At 43.4% G+C, this 25,079-nt stretch overlaps 2 protein-coding genes across 3 annotated transcripts in view; one reads left to right on the top strand and one right to left on the bottom strand.

The window, feature by feature from the left end:
- Positions 1–19,436, top strand: part of TRIM33 (tripartite motif containing 33) — a 37,553-nt gene extending 18,117 nt beyond the window's left edge. Inside the window, exons 6-20 of one of the 2 annotated variants that reach the window (XM_066335736.1) lie at positions 1,647–1,761; positions 2,525–2,671; positions 3,993–4,110; positions 5,380–5,624; positions 5,853–6,017; positions 6,858–7,058; positions 9,920–10,052; positions 11,043–11,106; positions 11,408–11,567; positions 12,291–12,637; positions 13,104–13,227; positions 14,185–14,259; positions 15,143–15,295; positions 16,991–17,041; positions 17,124–19,436. In XM_066335736.1, the coding sequence (XP_066191833.1) occupies positions 1,647–1,761; positions 2,525–2,671; positions 3,993–4,110; positions 5,380–5,624; positions 5,853–6,017; positions 6,858–7,058; positions 9,920–10,052; positions 11,043–11,106; positions 11,408–11,567; positions 12,291–12,637; positions 13,104–13,227; positions 14,185–14,259; positions 15,143–15,295; positions 16,991–17,041; positions 17,124–17,336 (2,311 nt within the window). In that variant the 3' untranslated portion in view covers positions 17,337–19,436. The remainder of the gene's footprint in view (positions 1–1,646; positions 1,762–2,524; positions 2,672–3,992; positions 4,111–5,379; positions 5,625–5,852; positions 6,018–6,857; positions 7,059–9,919; positions 10,053–11,042; positions 11,107–11,407; positions 11,568–12,290; positions 12,638–13,103; positions 13,228–14,184; positions 14,260–15,142; positions 15,296–16,990; positions 17,042–17,123) is intronic. The other variant, XM_066335737.1, reaches the window with a different exon arrangement.
- The window catches only part of OLFML3 (olfactomedin like 3), a 289,605-nt gene that overhangs the window by 203,326 nt on the left and 61,200 nt on the right, over positions 1–25,079 (bottom strand). The gene's annotated exons all lie outside the window — the stretch shown is intronic.

Raw genomic sequence — 25,079 nt, 5'->3', positions numbered from 1 at the left:
CCACTTGGGTGACGTGGTTGTGCTGCAGCTCAGGGAATTCCACCCTGATTCTCAGTGGGTTTTGTGAGCCTTCTGCAGCTTTTAGGTCATTTGCAAAATGACACATCTGGGGGTGGAAAGTACCAGGGCAGGAGGAGGATGTGCACCGAAGATAGAAAGAGAAGTTTTGATGCAAATTTTTAACTCCTTGTGGTGATATCTACATTAAAAAAAAAAAAAAAAAAAGCTGTATAAGGGGTGAAGAAAATACAACATGACAGAGGTAAATGTGTGAAGAGGGAAGCAATGAAAATTGGTATTTTTATGTGCTGATTTCCCGTGGAAGTCTTTAAAAGGTCCCAAAACACAACACCTTTGTGAGGCACAGAATTTTTACACATTGGGAGAGACAGAAGCACAGTCACATAGACAATAATTAAACTGAGAGCTCAAGAAATGCCAGAAAACATTCTCTGATAGGAATTCCAGGCCAGGGATGCACATATGAGTAACACATTGGGGGTTTTTTGGCCTAAGAGTTTCTGGCTTCAGTGAATTCAGTGAATTTTTGCAATGATTGAGTTGTGTCAAGATCTCAGTTTTTCTGCTGAGCCAAATGGCTGGTGCAGGTGAGACAATTCATTCCATTGTTTTGCTGCTGTGTAGGACACAAAATCCATCATCCTAAAGGCTTCAGGGAATGGGAAAAATAAAGGTGTTACAATTTGTTGGCAGATGGTAGGAAATGGCCATCATCTGTGATGGTGGAGCATGGAAGTGTTGGAGGAACAGCTCTGCTGGAATAATTGTTGGGTGCCAAAGCCAAGGGTGGATGCCATGGATTTAATGAAGGGTTGGTTGAGTGTTTTTTGGGGTAGGAGACCAGGTTGTGCTGTCATGAAAAACCACATTTGTCCCAGGTGCCTTAAAGGGCTTTGAGGCCAGCAATGTTCCTCATCAGACAGTGAGTGTTGGTGCTGTGGGTGACATCATATCCTTGATCTGGCTGCAAAAAAGCTCTTCCAGAAAGGACAACTGAAATCTTCACATTGGCTCATGGCAGAGAATTCTGCTGCAATGTGGTCTTGTTAGATGGAGGCAGGATAGGATCAAATAAATCCAGAATTTCCATGAAATTTTAAGAAATGCAATATTTCAAATCCTGTGGACAGAACTCTGGGTGATTTGCTTGAGTTTGAAGAAGCTGAAAATGCACTAAAACTGAGGAAAAACGGCAGTGATGATGAGGGTATAAAAATCTGACAGCTAGTAGTAGTAAAGCACAAGAGACTAATAGACTAATATCAGGCACATCGTTAGTGCAATGTTTATGTCTTTAATGTGTGTTAATTACAGGTCTGTAATAACTTTTTTGTTACAAGGGAGGAATTAATTTAAAATTCAGGGAGTTGATTTCTTTTCTGCTTAATATAAATTACCTTAAAAGCTTAAAGCAGCAGATATAAATTTTTGATAGTGAGTGAGCTGATTTGGATATAAATATATAAATGTACATGCAGACACATGTGGTTGTGGCTGGTTATTTCTCTGTATAAAGTGTATAAACTACGAGGACTTTCACACTATTTGTAGTAAAACAAGTTGTGAATTTGTATTTAAAGTGTAAAGTGACTGACAATCCATTGCTTTTTTTGTTTGCTTTTTAGGATAAAAGAAGTAAATGAAACCAACAAACGAGTAGAACAGGAAATCAAAGTGGCTATATTCACTCTCATCAATGAAATCAATAAAAAGGGAAAATCTCTCCTACAGCACCTTGAGGTACACTTGAAATGAAAAGCAATGGTGGTGTTGAGTTTTCCAGTCCCCTGTTGAGGACTCCCATTTGAAAATGGTTTGTTTGGAGTGTCTCATATTCAGAATTGGGCTCATTGTAAAGGAGTATCTGAAAATCTCCTTTTCATGTTCTATTTGCCATATTTCTGAATTATAACATAATATAATTCTAAGGTGTGTATAATTTAACAATTTCCTCAAATAGCCTCTTAAGGTTCATATAAGAACAGACATAAAAGTCTCATGTATTTGTATATGAAGGTGTAATTTAAATTTGTGTAATTTAAATACAGCATCATAAAGGAGGCCATGAGTTCAAGCATCCTTTCCAGATGGCACATTCTGAAAAATTGCATTCTGACTTTTATTAAAATCCATGAAAATTTAACTTATTATTACCTGTTTTATTTGAAGAGAGGAAATCCCTTGGAGGAAGTTTTGGTTCAATGCATATGGCCAACCTGCCATGAGAAATTTAAGATCAGATGAATCACAGTAGATTTTTCCTGGTTAAGGAACAATTATTTGGCAAGGAAATTGAATATTTCCAGAAGAATAGAGTAACTTGATCATTAGTAAGAGAAATCATGTAAAATTACATGAATTTTGGCTTTTCTTATTTACCCAGCATCTGTTAAAATTTTCTTGGCAGCATTTTCCTTCTGATCCAAAACCTGACAGCAGTTTGCTTTTTCCTCTTAGGTCTGAAAGTAGGAATAAACCTGTAATAAAGTGTGTTTCTTTGCAGAATGTAACAAAGGAGAGACAGATGAAGCTGATCCAGCAGCAGAATGACATCACTGGGCTGTCACGGCAGGTGAAGCACGTGATGAACTTCACGAATTGGGCGATCGCCAGCGGCAGCAGCACTGCCCTGCTCTACAGCAAACGCCTGGTGAGGGCTCCTGGGAATCAGGGCTGTCCTGAGCTGGGAGGGACTCAGCTGCAGCGATCGTCCAACTCCTGCCCTGCACAGACAGCCCCAAAATCCCCAAAATCACCAGCTAGTGCCAAAGAGCAAAAATCACAGAATCAAAGAATCCCAAAATCACAGAATATCCTGAGCTGGAGGGATAACCCACAAGGATAATCCAGTCCATCCCTTGCCCTGCACAGACACCCCAAATCCCACCCTGAGCATCCCTGGAGCATTGTCCAAACTCTCCTGGAGCCCTGGCAGCCTCGGGGCTGTGCCCATTCCCTGGGGAGCCTGGGCAGTGCCCAGCACCTTCTGGGGGAAGAAACTTCCTTGATCTCCAACCTAAACTCCCCTGGCACAGCTCCAGCCCTTCCCTGGGTCCTGTCCCTGTCACAGGGAGCAGAGATCAGCATCTGCTCCTTTTCCCCCCAAGAGGAAGCTGTAACTGCAGTGAGGTCCCCCTCAGTCTCCTCCAGGCTGAGCAGCACACAGCTCCTCCCTTTGGTCCTGTCCTTGCTCACAGAGGTCAGAGCTGTCCCTCTGCTGCTCCTGAGGAAGAAGCTGCAGCCTGCAGTGAGGTCTGACCTCAGGCCCCTGTTCTCCAGCAGAACAAAGTGCCCTCAGCCACTCCTCATGGGGCTGCACAGACCTGGCTGTGCAGTTGTGTCCCAGTCTCTGTGTCCAGAGAGGGGAAAAGTTCCAATATACCCGGAGTGAGATAAGACACAGAGTCAAGTGTCGGTAAGCAAAGGGTAATTCACTTTTATTGACATGAGTACACCCTGTTCTTCATGTGCAGGCCAGGAGTGTGCTCACCACTGCAGACCATCATTCTGACACCAACTTTCCCAGTCTGGGAACATGTCCTGAGCCACAAACACAGAGGGGCTGGGCAGTCAAATCTATCCAGAGTGAGATTAAGACACAAATGAGGTCAAATGTTGGTAATCCAAAGGGTACACCCAGTTGTGCCATGTGGGCTCATCATGGCCCTTCATAGCACCATATCTTCAATTTCAGATCTTAGAACAGAGCCAAGCAATTGTGCAACAATTCACTCTGAGCCATAAGGGTTTAGGGAGTGTTGGGGTGGAAGGAATGGGGTCAGCTCAGTGTTTCACTGGAGTCATTTCAGTAATGTCGGGGTGTAACAGTGCTGCTCTGCAATCCTCTGAGGAAAGAATCCATACAATGTGGGATTTTCCTGATGAATTGAGAATTTTCCAGGCTATGAACCAGATCTTTTGTTTCTCATTCTTCATTGCTCTGTCACAGCAGTGGTTTTGTTTTGTCTCAGATAACATTCCAGCTGCGGCACATCCTGAAGGCCCGGTGTGATCCTGTCCCTGCTGCCAACGGAGCCATCCGCTTCCATTGTGACCCCACCTTCTGGGCCAAGAATGTTGTCAATTTGGGTGAGAAAACTGTGTCTGTTTATTCTGGGAAAACTCTTGGTGAATTGGGGGTGTTCATCCAGCAGGAATGAGTGCAGTGCAATATGTCTCTTAATGCAGGAGAAAAAAACTCTCTTGACATAACCCATCCAGTCCTGATTATCCTCCTTATCTGCTCTCTTCTTTCTATTAGCAAAGCTTTCTCTGAATAGATACTGCTTTCCAGTGGGAATGGTTCTAGGAACAGCCCTAATCACAGAATCACAGAGTGGTTTGGGTTGAAAGGGACCTTAAAATCATCTCATTCCACTCCCTACCAGCAGGGACACCTTCCACTATCCCAGGGTGCCCCAAGCCCCATCCAGCCTGGCCTTGGACAATTCCAGGGATCCAGGGGCAGCCACAGCTCCTCTGGGTTGGACACTGGACCTGAGCCATTTCCAGTATATTCAGTATAATCACTCAGAGTTTGCAAAGTACAGGTTTTGAATGAGAGAAGAGGGCAGAGCACAGTGAGACAGAGATACCTGTTAGCACCTGCTTGTGAACTTCTCTGCTAGATAAAAATCTCACAGAAAATCTGATTAAAATATATTTTATGTGTACCCACTCCTTGTTCTGAGTCCACCATCCAGATTGCGGTGTTCCTTTCTTCAGTCAAAGATGTTTATTCTCTGGGGCAGACAGGAAACAGAAAGAAAACTCCTGACCTTAATAAAAAGGGATTCCACTGAGTTCACATTCACAGTCAAAAATCAACATTCTGCCTTTTCCATGTAAAAATAGGACAGAAGTTATCTAGAGAGGCAACATGGTCAGTGACATTGGAGCAAGACAGGACTTGCTTGTAGCAGTGTTTTCTGTCGTGTTTGTAGAACATGTTCAAAGTCACTCAGTGGTGGGACACTCCCATATTTCTTCCCAGGCTTTGCTTCTTTAGACATAGAAACTTTATGCTCAACATGTTTGTTTTCTGTTTCATTTCTCATCTTGTCCATTTCTTGTGAACACAGAGAGGTCATTTTTCTTTCTTGTGGCTTTTAGGCTGTGCAGATCTAGTTCTTTCACTCTTCCCTCACAGATCGCATTTTTAATTTTTCTTGTCGTTTTTGTAGTCTGAGTTCTCTTTTTGCTTTTATCGTGTATGGTTATTGAAGACATAAAGAGGAAATTTCAAGCTTTAATTGCTCTGAGAAAACTACATTAGAAACATCTGAATATTCCACATATGCCATCCTTTGGAAGATGATGAGATCTAACTGTTGCTTGCTTCTTTTGGGTTTTTTTTAGGTAACTTGGTCATTGAAAATAAACCAGCCCCTAGTTACACTCCCAATGTAGTGGTTGGGCAAACTCCTCCAGGAACAAACCATATCAGCAAAGCTCCAGGACAAATCAATCTGGCCCAGCTTCGACTGCAGCACATGCAGCAGCAAGTGTATGCCCAAAAACACCAGCAGCTGCAGCAGATGAGGATGGCCCAGCCATCTGCATCCGTGCCCAGGCAGAGCAGCCCCCAAGTCCTGCAGCAGCAGGTGAGTCCTTTGTGTTCTTACTTCACCATAACACTAAGATTTAAAATTGCCCTGTCAAATCTAAACTTACAAAGCCATTTATAAACTAAAATCTTTTGGAGATTTGAGATACTTTAATGTGACAGCTATTGGCTTTGCTTGATGTTATGTTACTACTGCTTTGGAAAGAGATGGGCTTCTTTTCTCCGTGTTAAAAGCGCAAATTTTAAAAAACCCAAACCCTTGCAGCCTCCCAGGTTGATCAGCATGCAGACCATGCAGAGGGGTAACATGAACTGTGGGGCTTTCCAAGCACATCAGATGAGAATGGCTCAGAATGCTGCTCGTATTCCAGGAATCCCACGCCACAATGGACCTCAATACTCCATGATGCAACCTCACCTTCAAAGACAAGTATATCCTGTGTACACGCTTCATTTGTGCCATTGTGCCAGACTTTCATTCCAGTAGATGGTACCTCCAGCTGTAAATGTGTTTATCTGTCCCCCTGTAGCTCACAGCTACACACATTTGTATGCTTCTATTCCATGTTGCATTGCTGTGCTGTGACAGTTTTGCTGAACGTAAGGGAATTCAAACCTTAGGGGTGGAAATGAAATCCAGTGTTTGTATTGCAGCTTAGTTCTGGGAAGCAAAACGTTTCCTTTTGCACTTTTCAGTGGCATTCAGCTGAAAAGAACATTCAGAGGTTTATTAGAGAATAATGAGGAGTAGGGAAGTTCAAAGTGATGTAGTTGAGGGGTTTTGATTAAATCAGCTGCTGAAGTGTCTTTAAATTCACACCTGAAGCATTGATGCAGAGCTCTGCATGCCATTAAGAATAAAAATCCTTGACAATGAATGTTAACGTGATTGAAATACCAAAAGTGAGTTTATATTACTCCAAACAGTTACTTTTATCTTTAAAAAAAAAAAAAATTAGACCTATAAACTCAAAAGCTATCTTTGGAGGAAGTAATTGCTTTGAGGAAGTAATTGCTTTAAGAAAACACGACTCTATGCTAAATAATTTGATGGAAGAAGTGCTGTCTGTTAAAAATCGAGCCACATGAAGTATTGTTTTCCTTTCCAAGTGAAGAAGAGTAACAGTTGCTCTGCCCTCAGTGCTGGCAGGTGCTGTGCTAGCTGTGAGTGTGAGCTTTGCCCCTCTTGGGTGGAGGTGTCTCCCCGGGGCACGCTGCGGTGAGCGCCGCAGTGGCCCCGTGACCCAGCGCGGTGTCTGTGTCTCCCCAGCACTCCAACCCCGGCCACGCCGGGCCCTTCCCCGTGGTCTCCGTGCACAACACCACCATCAACCCCACCAGCCCCACCACGGCCACCATGGCCAGCGCCAACCGCGGCCCCACCAGCCCCTCGGTGTCTGCCATCGAGCTCATCCCGTCCGTCACCAACCCGGAGAACCTGCCCTCCCTGCCGGACATCCCTCCCATCCAGGTCAGTGCTGCAGCCTGCCCTCTGCTCTTGCAGTCACCAGTACCAGGCTGTCGTGACAGGACATGAATTCAAGATGTTTGACTCCAGTCAAGGGGCAGTAGAAATCAGGAGGTTTTATTTAGAGTTCATTCAGCCCTTTTATAATGACTAAAAAAACACGCCATTGGTCTATAGAGCTGACACTTCTGCCCTTGGCTCAGTAACAGAAATAGCAAATGACACCTGCTGTTGTGGGAAAGGAACATCATTTACACAAGGTTGGAAAAACTGTTGAAAAGTTTCCCTTGAGAAGAGCTAGCAATTCTCATGCTCAGAAACTATCGAGTCCACACCAGGGCTTGGCCATGGGATGGTGTCGTTATCATTTCAAGTTGTAGAATTCAAATCTTCAGCCTTTCTGTTGCTTTTTATCTTCTTTCCTGCTAGAGTCAGGATTAAATGTTCAAGACGGTGTTGGAATGATGGAAATTCAGATTTTAAGATTTTGGTATATAATAATATACGTGGGGCAAGATGGAGACTTTAGAGTGGAGGTTACTTGTTCTTTTTTTCATCTTCTTCCTTCTTGTTCATGTTTTCGTGTGGTTTTCTGTAACTGGGTGGAAAAGGTCTGCATTACATGCCTTGGGTGGCCATTATTGGGTCAGAAACATAAATAATATAGGTGTCACCTCGTTATTGGGTAATTAGCACTTAAATAACCTTGGAGAGAGTTAGGAGCTCTCCATTTTACCTCTGTTCTCTAACTGGTTAGTTAGAGCTCACACCTTGTGAGCCTGTAAATAGATAAGAAACAATAAACATCCAAGTCTGAACTCAAAACCTACATTTCCCATGTCCTAATCCTGACCTCAGCAGAGAAAAAGAACCAGAGGTTTATTAATTTTCATCTATATTACAGTCTCACAAGCTATGAGTTCTACTACACTTCTAGTTAACAAAGTAACAAATGGCTGCTATCTCTTTCTTAACAAGGCTTTTTAAGGATAAACAGTCTAATTAAGAAGTGACACCTAAATTATTTCTACTTTTAATCCAATAACCAACCACTCGTGCTCTGCAATGTTGGCTTTTCTACCCAATTACAAAATATCACCCAGACTCATGAAGAAGAAGGTGAAAAAGAAGGACTCAGCCTCCACCCTAAAGCTTCCATCTTGCTTTATATATACATTACTATATTCTAAAACCTTGAACTCTGTTTTCCACCCTGTGATAATGTACTCATCTATTGAAACTACACACCCATAATCCCAGTTCTGGCATTCAGTTTTGGAAGCCTTTTCCAAGGCCTCAGGTCAAATGCAGGGTTTTCTTTGGGGTCAGTGCCTGTCAGCACAGAAAGTCTGAAATTCTCAGTGCTCAGGGTTCAAACACCCTTAGGCATGTGGCTGTTTTATCCATATAGGGCTGACCTGCTCCACCTGGTAACCCTTAGATTAATCAATATTTAATGTGTCCTGTAGTAAAATTAAGACTTTAATTAATTTCAAGTACTGTGTTCACTTCCTTTCTTCCACAAGACCATCTTGTGGGAAGATATCAGTAATATAATTAATAGTGATGTATTTTGAGTGCCCTGAGTGGTGATTTATTGAGGGTTAAAGCTGCCTGGAGTTTCATTTCCATGTTTCTAGAAGGAACAGGAAGCACAGAGGGGACATGTCCCATTGTCCCACAGAAAAGGGACACAAGCTGAGGTAGATTCTGAAGTTGATCTCATTTGGAGAGGTGAAAAGCACAATGTAATGTACATGTGGAGACAAAGAAAATAAAAGTAACGTGTTTTCTGCAGGAGTGTTTGGGAGGGGAGGAGAATGATGGCTTCATCCTTAGAACATTGAAATGCCCATGTAAAAGCCAGGAGATTTGGTCAAGATACAGGAAACCAAAATAAATTTAATCCAAGGTGCTCTGTTGGAATATGAGCTGCAACTTTGCAACTCTTAAATGTTCAGGGCTGGGATGTTCAGTGTTCTCAGGAGGCTGCAGGTCATTTGCTAATGTGGGAGTGGTGGGGAAGGACAAATCCCATCTCAGTGTGAGCAATCTGCAGTGCTGAGGCTTTAGAGCAGAACACCAGTGTGAGTGGCTGGGGCTGATTCAGCTGAGTGTGTGAAGCTCATCAGACACCAAATCAGAAATTGTGGGGTAGTCCAAAGCATTGCCATGTGACTTCCAGGTGCAGTGAAAATGCAGAATCCTGCTAAGATACTCTTCTTTTTATACCTGTTCATGTAATAGCTGTTCTGGATTTTAGTTGGATTTATTGGATAAGAACTATTAGTCCTTCAAGCACAGTCATTAAAACCCACTTAGAATGCAGTGTGTTTCAAAGACATTACTGCATTTAACACATTTAAGCAGTTACAGCAACAGAGTCCCTGTTTCCTTGGGTTTAACAGGTACTAAAATCTGTTTGAAAAGTGAGTGGGAGATTCCCCATCATGTTAAGGAAAGACAAGATTATAACTTCCCTTAATATCTTCATTATGGAATAACTTCTGCAGCCTCAGTTATCTGGTAGTTCTAACACAATCTGGTAGACTAACACAACTCCATGTGTGTGACCAACACACTGAGCACCTGGGAACCAGAAAGTTTGCTGTGACCTCGTGTAAGTGCAGCCCAGGATCATACTGGAAAAACTCAGATTTAGGAGCTTTTGAAAAGCATTACTTGAAATTTCTGATTTGAAAGCCTGATCTCTGCATGAAACTGATTAAAAATATTTGGTGATGTCCTGAATCCTTGAAGGGAGAGGGAATTCCAGTAAAGATACTGAGCCCAGTTTAAAGGTGTGGAACTGGAATGGAAGTTGAATTAGACCTCTCTGACTGAGATTTTTTTTTCCTCCTTAGCTGGAAGATGCTGGTTCCAGTAGTTTAGATAATCTGCTAAGTAGATACATCACAGGCAGCCACCTTCCCCCACAGCCTACAAGCACCATGAATCCCTCCCCAGGACCTTCAGCTTTGTCTCCAGGGTCATCAGGTAAATCTGATGGGTTTTTCTAGAGATTCCAGGAAGTGCTGGGTATTTCTGCTATTTAAGTTAAAAATAATTGCTTTCCCTTCCTGCCAGAAGGGAAGTGATGTTTTATTTAAAATTTGTTTTGCTCAGAAATAGATTCTACTGTAAATTTAAATTTTACCCTCCTTCAGAAATGTCTTTATAGGAACAAACTGCCAGCACATGGATGCAGTATTCCAGATCCATACAGAGACACTGTCAGGGTCATTCTGAGCATAACTAATTAATGGTAGAGTTTTCTTATGCACATGAACAAGTTAAGGCACCAGTACCTAATTCTGAGTTGCTTAAACATTGGAAATGTCTGTTTCTATGAGTAAGAAGATTATTTCAGTCAGTAAGAAGAAATCCCTCCCTGTGAGAGTGGACAGGCCCTGGCACAGGGTGCCCAGAGCAGCTGTGGCTGCCCCTGGATCGCTGGCAGTGTCCAAGGCCAGGCTGGATGGGGTTTGGAACAACCTGGGACAGTGGAAGGTGTCCCTGCCCATGGCAGGGGGTGGCACTGGATGGGCTTTAAGGTCCCTTCCAACCCAAACCACTCTGGGACTTGATGTTTCTCTTGGTTTTCTCTACAAGACTTGTAAGATCCTGTAAATGAATGAGTGCAGCAGTGGGGCTGCCTGTGTGTCTCAAAACCTGCATGCAAACCGTGCAGAGGCTGCTTTTTGGACTTTATTGGTGGTTCTCAGTGCATAAAACTTGAGGATGTAATGGGCTGAAGGCTTTAGCACTGTTTGGATTAGGTAAAATAATTACTGGGACTCTTAAGAACCATGTGTTGTCACTTTTTAATGTGATGTGCTAGATTTGTTGTGATCAAAAGACTGAGATAACAGCTGACTTAGGTGACTTAATAAATGAGGATATTCCTGCAGCATTTCTGGGGTTACTCAGTACTGGTCAGTGAATGTAAACTTGTACCAAATCAATTTCTGTGCTGCTTCTTTGCAGGTTTATCCAACTCCCACACTCCTGTGAGGCCTCCCAGCACCTCCAGCACAGGCAGCAGAGGGAGGTGAGTGCCACATTAACACTGTCAGGCTAAAAAAAATCAGGCATGAAGAATTCCAAAAAAGAACTGGCAATTGGCAAATTATATTTTGTCATAACTTTGACTGAGGAATGGGAGGATGCTTACATCAAGATTTATATTTTTAATATTTTTTTTTCCCTGCACTGTGATTCTCCTGTGTCTTGTAAATTGGGGCTGTTGTAAATGTTCTGACATCTTTTGCCTTTTGGGAAGCAGTTACCTGAGTTTCTTTGCCCTGTTGATTTATCTTCTTATTTATCTCATGATATGCTGATGTTTCCAGCTGTGGCTCCTCGGGCAGGACTGCTGACAAAGCTGGCATTGGCTTCAAGGCTGACCAAGTGAAAGTAAAGCAAGAGCCAGGCACAGAGGAAGAGATCTGCAGTTTCTCAGGAGCAGTAAAGCAGGAAAAAACAGAGGATGGCAGAAGGAGTGCTTGCATGGTAAAGTTAGTTTATGCCCAATGTGTTGGGATTTTCCTGGCAGCATGTTTAAGAATTTGGAAAGGAAAAAAAAAAAAAAAGCATGTTTTACTCTAAAGCTTCATTCTAAGAGGTATTTTCTCCCTGGTGATGCTCTGCCAGGCACAGGGTGGCCTGTAATGTAAATTCTATCTTTAATAATTAAAATGAAGTGCAATACAGTGTATTTGCTGCTTTTAATCCCTAATTAATAAAAGCTGTGAGTCACCCATTGAGAATGGACATTCCCACATAGGTAATTGCATTCAGAAAGCCTCCAGCCAGTCAGAAGCTCTTAGACCAAAGTATAAATCAAGTAATTAGCAAATGAATATTCTTCAGTGTTTCCCAACTATGCTTGATTGAACAGGGCTGTGTACAGGGAGCAGGGTGCTGGAATTGAGGATTTTTCCTAACGACAATGAAGTTGTCATTAACAGCTTTTAATGACTTGGTGTGTTTGGCTTGTTAGAGCATTTCCCATGTTAAATATCAGAAGAAACGAGTTTGTTCTTCAAAGAAAGGACATGTGAAAAAGCACATTTCAATACTGTGTGTAGCTCAGCTCATCCTCATGATTTCCCATGGTTTTTGAGATGTGAGCATGGTACCTTTGAATGGTGGGAGGCTTTTGAATTCCACCACAGGCAGAAAGATGCCGCTGTCAAATCAACTCTGATTTTCCCTGTGCTGCTTTCCCTCCAGCTCAGCAGCCCCGAGAGCAGCCTGACACCACCACTGTCCACTAACTTACACCTGGAGAGTGAACTGGAAGCTTTGGGAAGCCTGGAAAACCACGTGAAGACAGAGCCAGCAGATCTGAGTGAGAGCTGCAAACAGTCTGGGCACAGCCTGGTGAACGGCAAGTCTCCCGTGCGGAGCCTCATGCACCGCTCGGCCCGAGTGGCAGGAGAAGGGAACAACAAGGATGATGACCCCAACGAGGACTGGTGTGCTGTGTGCCAGAATGGGGGGGACCTGCTGTGCTGTGAGAAGTGCCCCAAGGTGTTCCACCTCACCTGCCACGTCCCCACACTCCTCAGCTTCCCCAGGTACCGGCAGCGGCGTCGCGGTGTGGGCTGAGACGGTGCACAGAACCCAAACTGGTGTTTCCTCCAAAAGCAGCTTGTTCTGGGTGGTTTCTTATACTACAGAAATGCAGCATTTCCAGGGCCTTGCCTAAGTTGTTTGTGTGCAGCTGATCAGTGTTTGTCTGGTAACAGAATCCTCTTCTGTTCATCTGTGTAAAGTCTCACGATGGGATTCTGTTGTGTACAGTTAATTTTAAGGCAAGGTGAGAAAAGTGTTACAAAGTATAAAAGCATCATATGAGGGCAGGAAAAATGGCCTTGACTGGCAGAATTATTGTGAGCATTAAGGGTCATTCCTTAACTTTGGGTATCCAAGTCTTTGCTGCAGTAGAATATTAATCTGTAACAGTGAGTAAAATCTATTTGTAGTCATCACTGATGAGAATTTATCCCTGGATGTCTGGAATAATTCTGTTTTCCTCTTTAGTGGAGAGTGGATATGTACATTCTGCAGAGACCTGAGCAAGCCTGAAGTGGAATATGATTGTGACAATTCCCAGCACAGCAAGAAGGGGAAGACAGCACAAGGCCTGAGTCCTGTGGACCAAAGGGTGGGTCTAACCTGCAGAATCTGCTTCCCAGGAAAAAGTGTTTTCTCACATCACCTGCCCTCCACTGACTGGAGATGGTTTGGCTTTGGCTGAACAAATTAAATGTAGTTACGGCTTTGCAAAGCAACCCAAAATGATTAATGGGATTTTTCCTGCTGTTGGCCACATCTCCAGGTGCTGGTGGCTGTGGGAGTGCCCCAGTGCATTGGGACTGTAATCACTTTGGAGCTGAAGTTCACCATTAACACATACTCTGTATTTAAATGCATCATTTAACATGCACTTAATTAAAAGTCCTTTGCATTTAGCATCGGTGTCACCTTCATAAAATAGTTCTGTGGGCTCGGTGTGTTGAAGTGCATCCTGTGAGAGGTGCTGGGAGTATTCAGGTGCATTCCTGGGGAATTTTAATGACCTTGACAGTCACATTTTTTTTCAGCTCTTAGCTTTATTTTTAACGTTGTGTAGTGCTAAGAGTATTATCAAATCAAGTTCCTCTAAAGGAATTACAAGCAAAGCAAGGAAAAATATTTCAACAGGGAATTCATAGAAACACTCTGGCTCTTCAAGTTTCTTGTGGGGAAAGGTCTGCAGCTCAGTCCTTTTCTGTTACATGTGGTTGTGACTGGACAAAAGCAATAAAAGTGGTTGTAGTTGGTATTTTATTTTTTAATTTGCAGTATAATTAGCATGTCTCTCCATGCTTGACTTCAGCCTTAGGGTTTTGGTTAGGAGGGAGAAAGCAAAGAGGAAATTTGTGAACAGTAAATGGGGTTCTGCCTCTCAACTCTGCCCTCCTAAGAACTTTACCTTTTTTAATTAAGTTGAGGGGATTACATTTTAATTTTCTAGTACTAAGCTGTTAAAGTACAAGCCTGTTTAATGTAGGGAGGTATGAATCTCTGGGCTAGGGATAAGTGAAGAATATTAATCTGAGCCTGTTTATTTCTTTATAAGAAATGTGAACGCCTCCTGCTTTACCTGTACTGCCACGAGCTGAGCATTGAGTTCCAGGAGCCAGTCCCAGCCTCGGTGAGTCTCCTGAAAAACAGCCTGTGATTTATATTTGCTGTAACAGCCCTGAGAGTCTGGAGCTGAATTTGGGAAGGAACTGACTGCTTCCACCAGGAGCATGTCTCCCTTGATCAGTCTAAAAGTTCTGGCAGTGATCCAGCATTTCCTGGGTCTGAGAGGGAGAGCTGCTAATTCTGGAGCTTCTCCAGACAGATGCTTCACTCCCAGTCTTAAAAACAGATATTTAAAAATACTTCCAATTAGCAGTTATTGAATTGCAACAAGATGTCTCAGGATACCCATGAAACTCAAAATGCTTTAGGAGAGCTTTTTGTTTCTTTTTGGACAAATTTTTGAATGAGAGGAGGGAAGAAGCTGCTTTAACTCTTGTGTTTTCAGCTGTAAAAGAAGTAACTGTAATGAAAAGCTTTGCTGTGCTGTGAGAAACTGAAGGTTAGAAAGAATCCCAGAGTGGTTTGGGTTGAAGGGACCTTAAAGCCCATCCAGTGCCACCCCCTGCCATGGGCAGGGACACCTTCCACTGTCCCAGGTTGCTCCAAGCCCTGTCCAGCCTGACCTTGGACACTCCCAGGGATCCAGGGGCAGTCACAGCTTCTCTGGGCACTCTGTGCCAGGGCTTGCCCACCCTCCCAGGGAAGGATTTCTCCCCAGTCTCCAATCTCAATCTACCCTCCTTCAATTTAAAACCAATCCCCCTTGTCCTGTCACTCCATACTCTTATAAAGAACTTTTTAAAACAGTTTGAGGAAAGGAGATTGTTCTGCTTTGCTGAACATGCCTGAAATGTGTGATGAGATGAAGGGATTGATACCTTCAGTGTAGAAATTCAGCTGTGAACTCTGTAGCCATTCGGTGATAAATCAATGTTGGTTTTTTACAGATACCAAACTACTACAAAATCATCAAGAAACCCATGGATTTATCCACAGTGAAGAAGAAACTGCAGAAGAAACATTCCCAACACTACCAGACCCCCGAGGACTTCGTGGCCGACGTCCGGTTGATCTTCAAGAACTGTGAAAGGTTTAATGAAGTATGTTAACTTCCAATCTGAACACCATTTGTGATTTTAGATGAGTTTTAGATGAATTTTAGATGAATTTTTGATGAATTTTTCAACCTGGTTGTGCAGCTTGTCCCATGAAAGGCTCTGCTCCCAGCTGTAACTTCTGCTTTTGGAGCAGATGCTGAATCTAACGCTTAAAAAGCAAACAAAACTCGAGGCAATGGCAGAATAACTTCTCATTTTTAGCTAAACTGGGAGAGCAGAGGGAACTTGTAAAATGCATTCAGTGGTATCTGTGAGTGAGGAGCAGGGTGACCTGGTTACTGTGCATCAGATTGATGGTAGAAATGCTCAGGAAGTGCTATAAAGACAACCAAAGAGTCCTCAAAAGTGTCTCAAGCTGCCCAGGTAGTTGTTTCACAGTCAAGGTGGTAGAATCTGTTGAGAAACTTCCTCTACTGAGGAGAAACCTGCCTTTCAGAAGATACTCTGGTTTTAGTACCTCACACAGGCTGAATCCAACAAAGCTTTGTGGCCATTACAGCTTTTATTATTATTATATACAACCTTCCTGCTTGAACTCCTTGGTAGTTGGGCTCTGACAAAAATCAGTTTTCAGTGGATGATTTGGGTATGGGGTCATATTTTTTAGTAATTTTGCAATGATCACATCAGATAATGAAATACCCCTTATATGTGAAATGTGGCTTGGGGAGATAAATGACCTGAGTGTTACTGCTAGTGGAGCATGGAAAAAATAATCTGGATTAAAAAAAAAGGTGATATTGTGCTGAAACAGAGTAGAAGCTAAGAGAGTTTCCTGATCTCTGAGATGCTTTAAAGCAAGGATGACAAAAGGCATCACAGGGAATGGCTTTCTTCTGACCTTAGAAATACAGAAAGAAGCCAATATTTCTTATTTCTTTGTAAAATATAACCTGAGCTTGCAGTGTTTGGGCTGCATTTCTGGTCCCATGCAGAAGGAAACTGAAGGAACTGCACAAAGCTACAGTTCAAACCTGCCTAGGAAAAATCAGGGTCAATGATGTGATGCTGGAACTGCTCACAAGCATTTGGGACTTTGACAGCCCCAATTTCTTTATGTCCCTGCATTAAGGGAGGTTCATGAGGTAATTAATTATGTGAACTTCTCAATCAAGGGAATTAATGGAGCATCCACTATAGAGGAAAACATGCTGCAGCTCTTAGAGACCAGAGTACAACAAGGGAGGAAGAACTGGGGGATGTGGTGATTTTTTTCTTACTTTTTTAAAAAAGAAAGAAAAAGTGTTTCAGCTTGCCTGGCTCGTGGCAAATTCGAGTCACTCTGACCTCTCACAGCAGCACCATGTCGAGTGCCTCTAAGCCAAAAGCTTTTCCAAAGCAGAATTCCAAGGGGGGGTAATCCCCAGGAAAGAATCTCCCCTCCAAAGGAGACTTTCCCACAATCATGTCCAGGCAACTCCAGTTTATCCTGAAGAAAGCAGTCATGAGTAGGAAATGGCTGGGAGCCACTTGTACAAGAGTTGTGTGTTCTGTTGAAGGTTTATTTACCACCTAAGACTGTTTTAAACCTGCTGCCTAAGTTTGGGAACTAAAGCTAACAAACCATAACAAACTGTGTTGTTGTTATGGCTGACTTTAGTCATCCAATCCTGTGCAATCTCGTAACTTTAGGAAGGATTATAATTTCATTTTTTTTGACTCTGGTATCCTTTTTAGATGATGAAAGTTGTTCAAGTTTATGCTGAAACACAAGAGATTAATTTGAAGGTAAGCGTTTCAGACCATGCACACTTGGTGAAGGGATGTGCATTTCCAACAGGTGAATATTCCTGTCTTCTTTCATCCACAGGCTGATTCAGAAGTAGCACAGGCAGGGAAGGCAGTTGCATTGTACTTTGAAGATAAACTTACAGAGATCTACTCAGACAGGACCTTCCAGCCTTTGCCTGAATTTGAGCAGGAAGAGGATGATGGTGAAATAACTGAGGACTCCGATGAAGATTTTATACAACCACGTAGAAAACGCCTAAAATCAGATGAGAGACCAGTGCATATAAAGTAATCTAATGAGATGGACCTAAAATTTATTGTAAAAACTGTTATTTAAGTGTTCCTGGAATATTATCATGCCTGCAGTGGCCATCTTGAAGAAGCTGATAGCTTTTTAAACAGTATTAGATAACAAAAAACACTTGTACAGAAAAACATTCGCATCAAAAGGGGAAAAAACCTGTATTGTAAATTTTTGGTGGTTTGTATTTTTTTTTTTTTCCTTGATTACTTGCTATATTCTTTCTTTTCCTGATGGAGGGGACACACTCATCCTGGTCTCACAGACAGAGGTGGAGGAAGGTTGAAGAGAAGCAGATTTGATAGGAAATGTTCCATGTACAGATCAGACTGTAGTGACACGATCTGCAGGACTGGACCCACTCAGTGACTGTACCTTGCGTTACACTGCAGTGTAAACTGTGAGCAGAGCTCCTGAAATCCCCTCTGTGTCCACTCAAGTGTGTCTTGGTCATTGCTTTGATCATCTCATTGAAGCAGGATTGTGAATAACTGATCTTCTGTGTCGATCCAACTGTTGACATTTTGCTTTCTTTACTCCATTTTATGTATAGCAAAAGGAACAAGAAAGAAAAATCATTAAACTGTTCTGAATGGGCGAGTGCAGGAATGTGAGTTTTTGGCAGATGAAAGGCTAAGCTGCTGGCTCCAATCCCTTCCAGTAGGACAAGGTGTATTTATTAAAAGTCCTGTACCCAGAACATTTTAATGGCATCCATGGCAGAAGTCTCAGTGTTGTCATCTGTCCCTGACCCCCTGACGAGGCAGAATGTTCTCTCCAGTATTCATTCTCTAGTTTTCTGTACTTAAAATATAGACTGAAGAGGTAATAACTGGTTGGGGTGTTTTTCCAGTCTTCCTAAATATCAGTTTCTAATAGACCACTCGGCAAACAATAACCTATTAACTACCAAATGTGTAAAATTTCCTGTATTCACTTTGTCTTATTTGTAAATAGTGAATTGAGATTTCTTGCAGGTCAGCAACATTTGCTGAACTGTTTTTAAGCTAATATGTATTCTTATTGATTGTTCCTATCAAGAAAAGATTTGTAATATATGCTATTTCTAACATTGCATTCATTTTGAGGTTCTGTCTTATTTTTCTTAGAGTACTTCTCAGAACTTTCTTCAGAAGCAGCTTGTGAGGGAAAAGTGCAGGAAGATTGGAATCAGTCTGAGTTTGGGTTGCCTGTCCATCCATTGAACAAAGCACTTGCACAGGGTTTGGCCTTGAGTGGTTTCTGGTCAAAGAGTGAGAAAAGAACAATTTCCCAATTCCCTCAGTGACCCCTGAGGCACCTCTGCAGTGCCTTCCCTTGCACTGCCTCCATCCCAGCATTCAGCTTAGAAATCATGGAATCACAAGGAGTTACAGCTCGAGAAGTTGTTTTCTTTACTGGCACCAGTCAGTACTAGAAATAAATACAATTTCTGGCCTTTGTATTGATCTTGTTAAAGGAAGTTGAAGAATTTATGTAACCAATGAGCTCGAGATGGCAGATTCTCGATTTGCCATCATTTGTGTGGATCCAGCAATTCTGTGGGAGATCCCTGGGGCTTTGGTGTGCTCAGCATAGCAATTCCTGTGACATTGTACACACTTTACCAGCATGGTAAAGAGAAATATTTTAGCACAATATCAAATGGAGAAATGCTCTAAGCAGTCTTTATGCAAATCACTGCAGATTTGGTTTCTTTTATAAGAACCAGATCTGTGTACCTTGGGATTCTCCCTCTTGCAATAAATGAGAGGACTGAAGATGTTTTTAACTTCCAGCTCACTTCTTTACTCAAATGTTACACTTCAGACTCAAACTGGTTGGCTTTGTTTTTTTAATTTCTCAGACTTTACCAGTGCTGTTTTAAGTTTATTTTTTACCAGTTTGTATGTGAAAGGAAAAGGAATTCCACTTTAACCTATTAAATTGACAAAGAGCAACAACTTTGCCTGTGGAAAGGCTGATGTGTGAATAGGACACTGGTAGTGACAAGGGATCATTTCATGGCTCTGTGTATTGCCTATTTATGCATTTCTAGTTTCTCAGCTTCATTTTGCAAAAGGAATATCATTAAAATTATCATGAAAATAAGATTCTGTGACCTCTCTTCACTCGGGGCTCCTGTTTTTATGGCACTTTTGGTACCTTTTGAACTCTTCCCTGGGCAGCAGGTGGGGATTGGATCCTGCAGAGCCCCTGGGGATGAGCCAGAGCACGGGATGGGCATGGAGGAGTCCCAGATGGAGCTCAGGGGGAAGGACTCACCCCAAACCCTCCAGGGAGGCTGGTGTCCCCTGGCTGCTGCAGGAACAGCACCTTCTGCTCCCCACCCAGCCCCCAGAGCAGTTCCCAGTTTTTTGGGAGAGCCTTTCCTTTTAGATGGCCTCTCCAGCTCTTCAGGTGGAGAACTTGTCCAGCTCATGTTCAGCATCTTCTGCCCAGCAGGAGTGCAGCTGAGCTGGACCTTGCTGAGCCCGAGTTCTGCCCTTGCCCAGAGCCCACTGACCCCCCAGAGCTGCTCCTCCCATCCACTCCCCAGTGCTCTCTAGGATTATGTGGGATTTTAAATGTGTGCAAGAAATCTCAAGTGTTTCTTTCATACAAGGAAACAAAACATTCTCTTGTTCTTCTTCCCCTTTGTTTTTGAACTCCCAAAGCAGTGATTCAGTGATTGTTTTGAAAGCAGCAAAGTTCTATTTGAAATTATTGGAAAGAGTAGATAAACTCTGCTAATCCCTTCCCTGATCCTGTAGTCTGGGTGTTCATCACAGAACTGGGGAGGGTTTGCTCAGTGGAAACGATTTTTGGTGCCTCTCTCTGTAACTCATTCAGGAGCAAATTACTGGGTTAGGATTAATGAGCCACTAATTCTCTGGGCATCTTCTCCGTGCCAGCTGCTGGGGGTGTGATGTGTGAGTGGTTTTACCTGGGGAATCAGAGCACAGTTTCCATCAGGAAATCCTGTAAAACTGTGATCCCACGGCGTGGCAGGAGGAATCTGGCACTTGGTGCAACTCTGCTCTCATTTGAAATGCTCCCAAAAATCCGGGTCTCCCATTTTGGCCGAGAATTTTTTGTTGCCCCTGAAGTTTTAATCCGAAGAAGGAAGAGACAAATTGCTTTTGAAATGAGAGTGCAAAGTCCCCAGTGTGTCCTGCCCTGCAATTCCTGGTGATGAGTGGGAATTCAACAGCTCGGGGCTTTTATTTATTTAGTTGTGCCCTGGAATTAAGTGGCCTAGAGCACAAGGAGACAGAGCTCCAAAAAAAAAGGGGCTTTCCCCAACTTCTGCAAACAGAAATGCTCAGTTAGGAGTAGAGATGTTGTCCTGTGTGGGGTGTCATTGTGACACTTCACTGTGACATTTTCCATGCTGGAGCAAACACTTCAAGCTAATGGAAAAGTCCTTAAAGTGAACCCAGTTTTCTGTTTTATCACCTGGTTGTGGCTGACCTGGAGAAGTTTAGGTTATTGCAACAGTATTTTGAAGCCATGTGTGGTGTACTGGGAATTGGCTTTTCCTTGTTTTTCTCACTCTCTTCCTCGGAAAAAAGCAATAAACCTGCTTTGTCAGCTGCCTGTCAGCATGACAGGAATCCTTTCCTTTGGATAACGATTTTATAGGGAAGTTTGTATGCAAATCACCAAGCCTAGCTTTTAAAAATAGAGTGTGCAGCAGTTCCTGACAATATAGAGGGTGGCATTTTATTTTAAAAAACTGGGGAAAGTTCCATATTTTTTTAAGAAGTAGCTGTTTGAGCAAATAATGGAGGTACTTTTTAAAAATAAAAATGTAAATGCCGCAGTTTACACAGATGGCACATATGGATTGTATCTTTGGGTATGGTGATTTATTTTGTCTTTTTAAAGTGTGTGTGCAGTAACTCTTCCATCTACTTCCACTTGGCTTAGGGGGATCCTTTTTTTCTCTGCTTTTTAGTGTAGCAGGATTGAATCAGCTTTCCAAAATCGCAGTTAATTTGGGAATCTTTATTACAAGTGGATTATGAAATGTATGAAATGCAGTTTGGGCCTTTTCTGTGGAGTGAAATCACAGCTCGAGGCTGCTGTCTTTATAATTTATAGGATTTCTACCAAGACAGGTACTGGGATATTTTGTAAGCTGGACTTTGGCAGGATTAAGTCTGGAGTGAGCTCCCCTTGTATGTCTATGCTCACCTGCAAGGGACGAGTTTTAGGCTCAGAACACCAGGACACATGTAAATAATCCTATACAGATTTGTGCAGTGCAAAAGCTTGTTTTACATGTAAACGTTCTCCTGGAAGGGTTAAATCATGGCATTCTTTGGTTCTTCAATTATTTCCTGCTTCCAGTACTGGGGCTGGCTCATTTTGCACATAATAAACTTGCCTCATCTTTTAATATGATTCTTCAAAAAAGAAAAAAAAAAAGTGCTGTTTCTGTGATATTGTATTATCTGAATCATCCTATTTAACTTTTTTTTTTAAAAAGTTATCATTTCTAATTGTTCTGTTCCTGTGTTCTTTTGCTGGTGTGTAATTAAAATAAACAGGAAATTTTCTTTCCTTGGTTATTTAATATTTTAGCTGCCTGTAAATATTTCTTGTTAAGTGCTCTGGAATGTGCTGTAGAAGTTGTATTAGCTCAGTTTAAAGCATTGTTTGGAACCCATTTTGGTTGCTTATTTCTATTAAATTAGAAAAACCATTCTTTCAATTTGAGTTTCTTTCTTGCACATCATCAGATACAGATTCGCACCTGGCAAAATACTTTCCTGACAACACCTGTAGTGTGGAAATAGGGTGAAATTTGGGCTGCAGGAGCCCAGTTGAGGCTGCAAAAAATGATTTGTCACCTTTATTTGCACCTGGGCATGAAACACAAGGGTGTGGAGGTCTCAGGACGTTTTGCACGCAGTGAAAATCTGCACACCTGGAATTCTGCTGTGTGCCCTCACCTGGGGCTGCACTTTAGTGGATGTGCCTTGAGCTGCTGCCCAGCCCTGGGAAATGCCATTTTTGGTGTGGATGTTGCTGTTGGAGCAGGGTCCTGACTGTCCTGCTGGGGACCAAAGGCTGTGGCCCAGCTCAGCTGCACCTCTGCAGCTGCAGCAGGGACGTGTCTGGCTGGTTTTGACAGGAGTCATGCAATGATTGCAGCTCCTGCAGTGCCCCAGCTGAGCTGTGAGGAGGGAGGGGAGTGAGTTTGCACCTCAGCTAAAATTCCCTTGGGATGATTTCTTGGCAGCCACTGAGGGAGTGCTCTGGTACCTGGAATGCCCCTCAGCTTGGGGATGTGTCTGAACTGCAAAATCCAGGTGAAGGCTCTGATCCAGGCAGGTCTGTTACAAACCAGTAGCTCCCTTCAGGCTGTGGCTCATAACAAACCCGATTTTTTCTCTCACTCTTTGTTTATTCTGTGGGGGCTGAGTGTCACAGAGGCTCCTCGATGAAAGCTGTGTGCTAGGAGAAGGTTCAGTGAGCTTCACTGAAGCTTCTGTTCTTACTGAAACAAAGAACACCCGCATTCACTGCTGCACCTGCTGGACTCTGCTCCCTGCCCAGAGCTACAGGTGGTTTGCAGCTGAACTTTTGCACTTCCAGCCCAAACTCTGGCAGCACAACGTGGAGCTGGCTCTGCACTGCTGGGCACCAGTGGGGCTGAGTGCCCTGCTCAGCCTCCCTGCAGCTGGCAGAGGAGCAGGGAGGTCTCAGAGGAGATTTTGTTTCTCTTTGCCAGGTGCTGCCTGCCTGTGTGAGCACTGCCAGCGTCCCCAGCCCATCTGCTGCAGCTCTTTGGGTGGTTTGGTGTTGGCCTTGGTGCCTGGGCTGGCATCTGGTGTTTGCAGCTCCTCTGTTTGACTCCGCTCAGGCTTGCTTGGATTTTCTTTCTCTTTAATGCCCTGGGTTTAATTCTCCTGGCTTTAATTAATTCTCCTGGCTTGCTCCAGTGACACTGAGCTGTTCACCCCATCGCTCAGTGCCGCGCTTCAGCTGCCAATTCTCATCTCAGACCAGGGTGAAAAATCCCATCCCAAAATCCTACCAAGGATTAGAAACGGCTGCTGAACAACCCCTTGCTGCCATTGTAGAATTCACATCTGTTGCAGAATCCCAGAATGGTTTGGGTTGGAAGTGATTTTAAACTCATCCAGTTCCACCCCTGCCAGGCAGGGACACTTCCCACTATCCCAGGGTGCTTCAAGCCCTGTCCAGCCTGGCCTTGGGCACTTCCAGGGGTGTGGGTATCTCTGGAGACACATGATTCTGGAGTTACTGCTGTCTGAGGGTTGAGATGATGAGTCTGGATCTTCTCCAGAGCACTGACCTTCCTTCCCCTTATCAATCTCCCTCCCCGTGTGAGCTCTGGGTGACTCCAGTGCCTGAAGAGGCTCCTAGGGCTGAGCAGCATTCCTGGCTGTTCCCGTGTCCTTTGCTCAGTGTTGGTGGAGCAAACTGAGCAGAACAAAGCACTCAAGGCTGAGCAAACTGCTCTTTGCCAAATCACCTTCCACTGCTCCCCGTGGGCTGCAGCACAGTGCTGGCTGATCTCCACCTGGGTTAATGCTTAGGAACCGAGCTAATGTTTGCTAAATTAGCAGGGTTTAAAAGCAGGGGTATAAATTCCTGCTCCTCTCATTAACACATCAGAGATGAGCATGTTTAGCACAGAACTGCAGTGAGCAGAGGCTGGGTCACAGCGGCTGAGGGTGCTGGGGCCTCCTCACCAAGGGACAGCAGAGTGTGCAGGGCTGTATGTGCTGGATATCCTGCCCCTGATGTCCATCTTCCAGCCCTGCAGGTGTCCCAGGCCAGGCTGGACAGGGCTTGGAGCAGCCTGGGATGGTAGAAGGTGTCCCTGTTCATGGCAGAGAGGTGAGATATTAATTATGGAGAATTAAGGACTTTAGTTAAACTAGATATTGCTGACGTAGATTTCCCTTTACATTTTGAGATATTGCTGACGTAGACTTCCCTTTACTAACTAGACATTGTTGAGGTAAACTTCCCTTTTTTTAACATAAGCCGGATTTAAGGAACTGATAAATCAGGAGACCTGTCAACTTAATCAATAGACTCCAAGAACACAATGTGATCATAAATCACATAGTCTTGAGAAAACAGGATCCAGGTGTCACCAACACTAAAAGGTTAAAAAGTCAAAGTGAGGAAGACCCATCTTACTCCATCATTTTGAGACCCCACCCCATAAGAAGAAACACCGACCCATTTCAAAGAACAAACTATGCATGCTTAATTGCTTTTTGCCTAATTACCATACGAAGCGGGGAATGGGATGGACCAGAGTTATGAATATGCATTTGTGTTTTGGGTATTCAACACTTTTGTACATAAAAAGACCCTGTGATCATCTGTAAATTGCGGTGTGTATTTGGGAGCTATCCCGCATGCTGCCCAGCGTCGTAATAAACACACATTTTGTAACTTCAAACTGTTAGAGTCTTTGTCCGTCATAGTCGGATGTTGGTATTAGATCAATATCCATATTTTTTTAACAAATCACACACACTCTGGGGCTGGGCAGGACGAGCCACCCCATCCACACCTCAGGGAGAGTCCCTTCACTATTTCGTCTTGTAGATCAGAGACAAAACCAAAAGCCTTTCGTGGTGGAAGAATTGCTCAGAGGTGTTTGGAAATCACATCTTTTGAGAGTTTCCACCGCTGGGCTGTGGGGCTGGGATACACCTTCGGGCCGCGCTGGGCACAGTGCAGTCTGCATTGCAGCGT

Source organism: Sylvia atricapilla, chromosome 25 (assembly GCF_009819655.1).
Source record: "Sylvia atricapilla isolate bSylAtr1 chromosome 25, bSylAtr1.pri, whole genome shotgun sequence".
NCBI classification, from domain to species: Eukaryota; Metazoa; Chordata; class Aves; order Passeriformes; family Sylviidae; genus Sylvia; species Sylvia atricapilla.
This window is presented reverse-complemented; position numbering and strand designations above follow the sequence as displayed.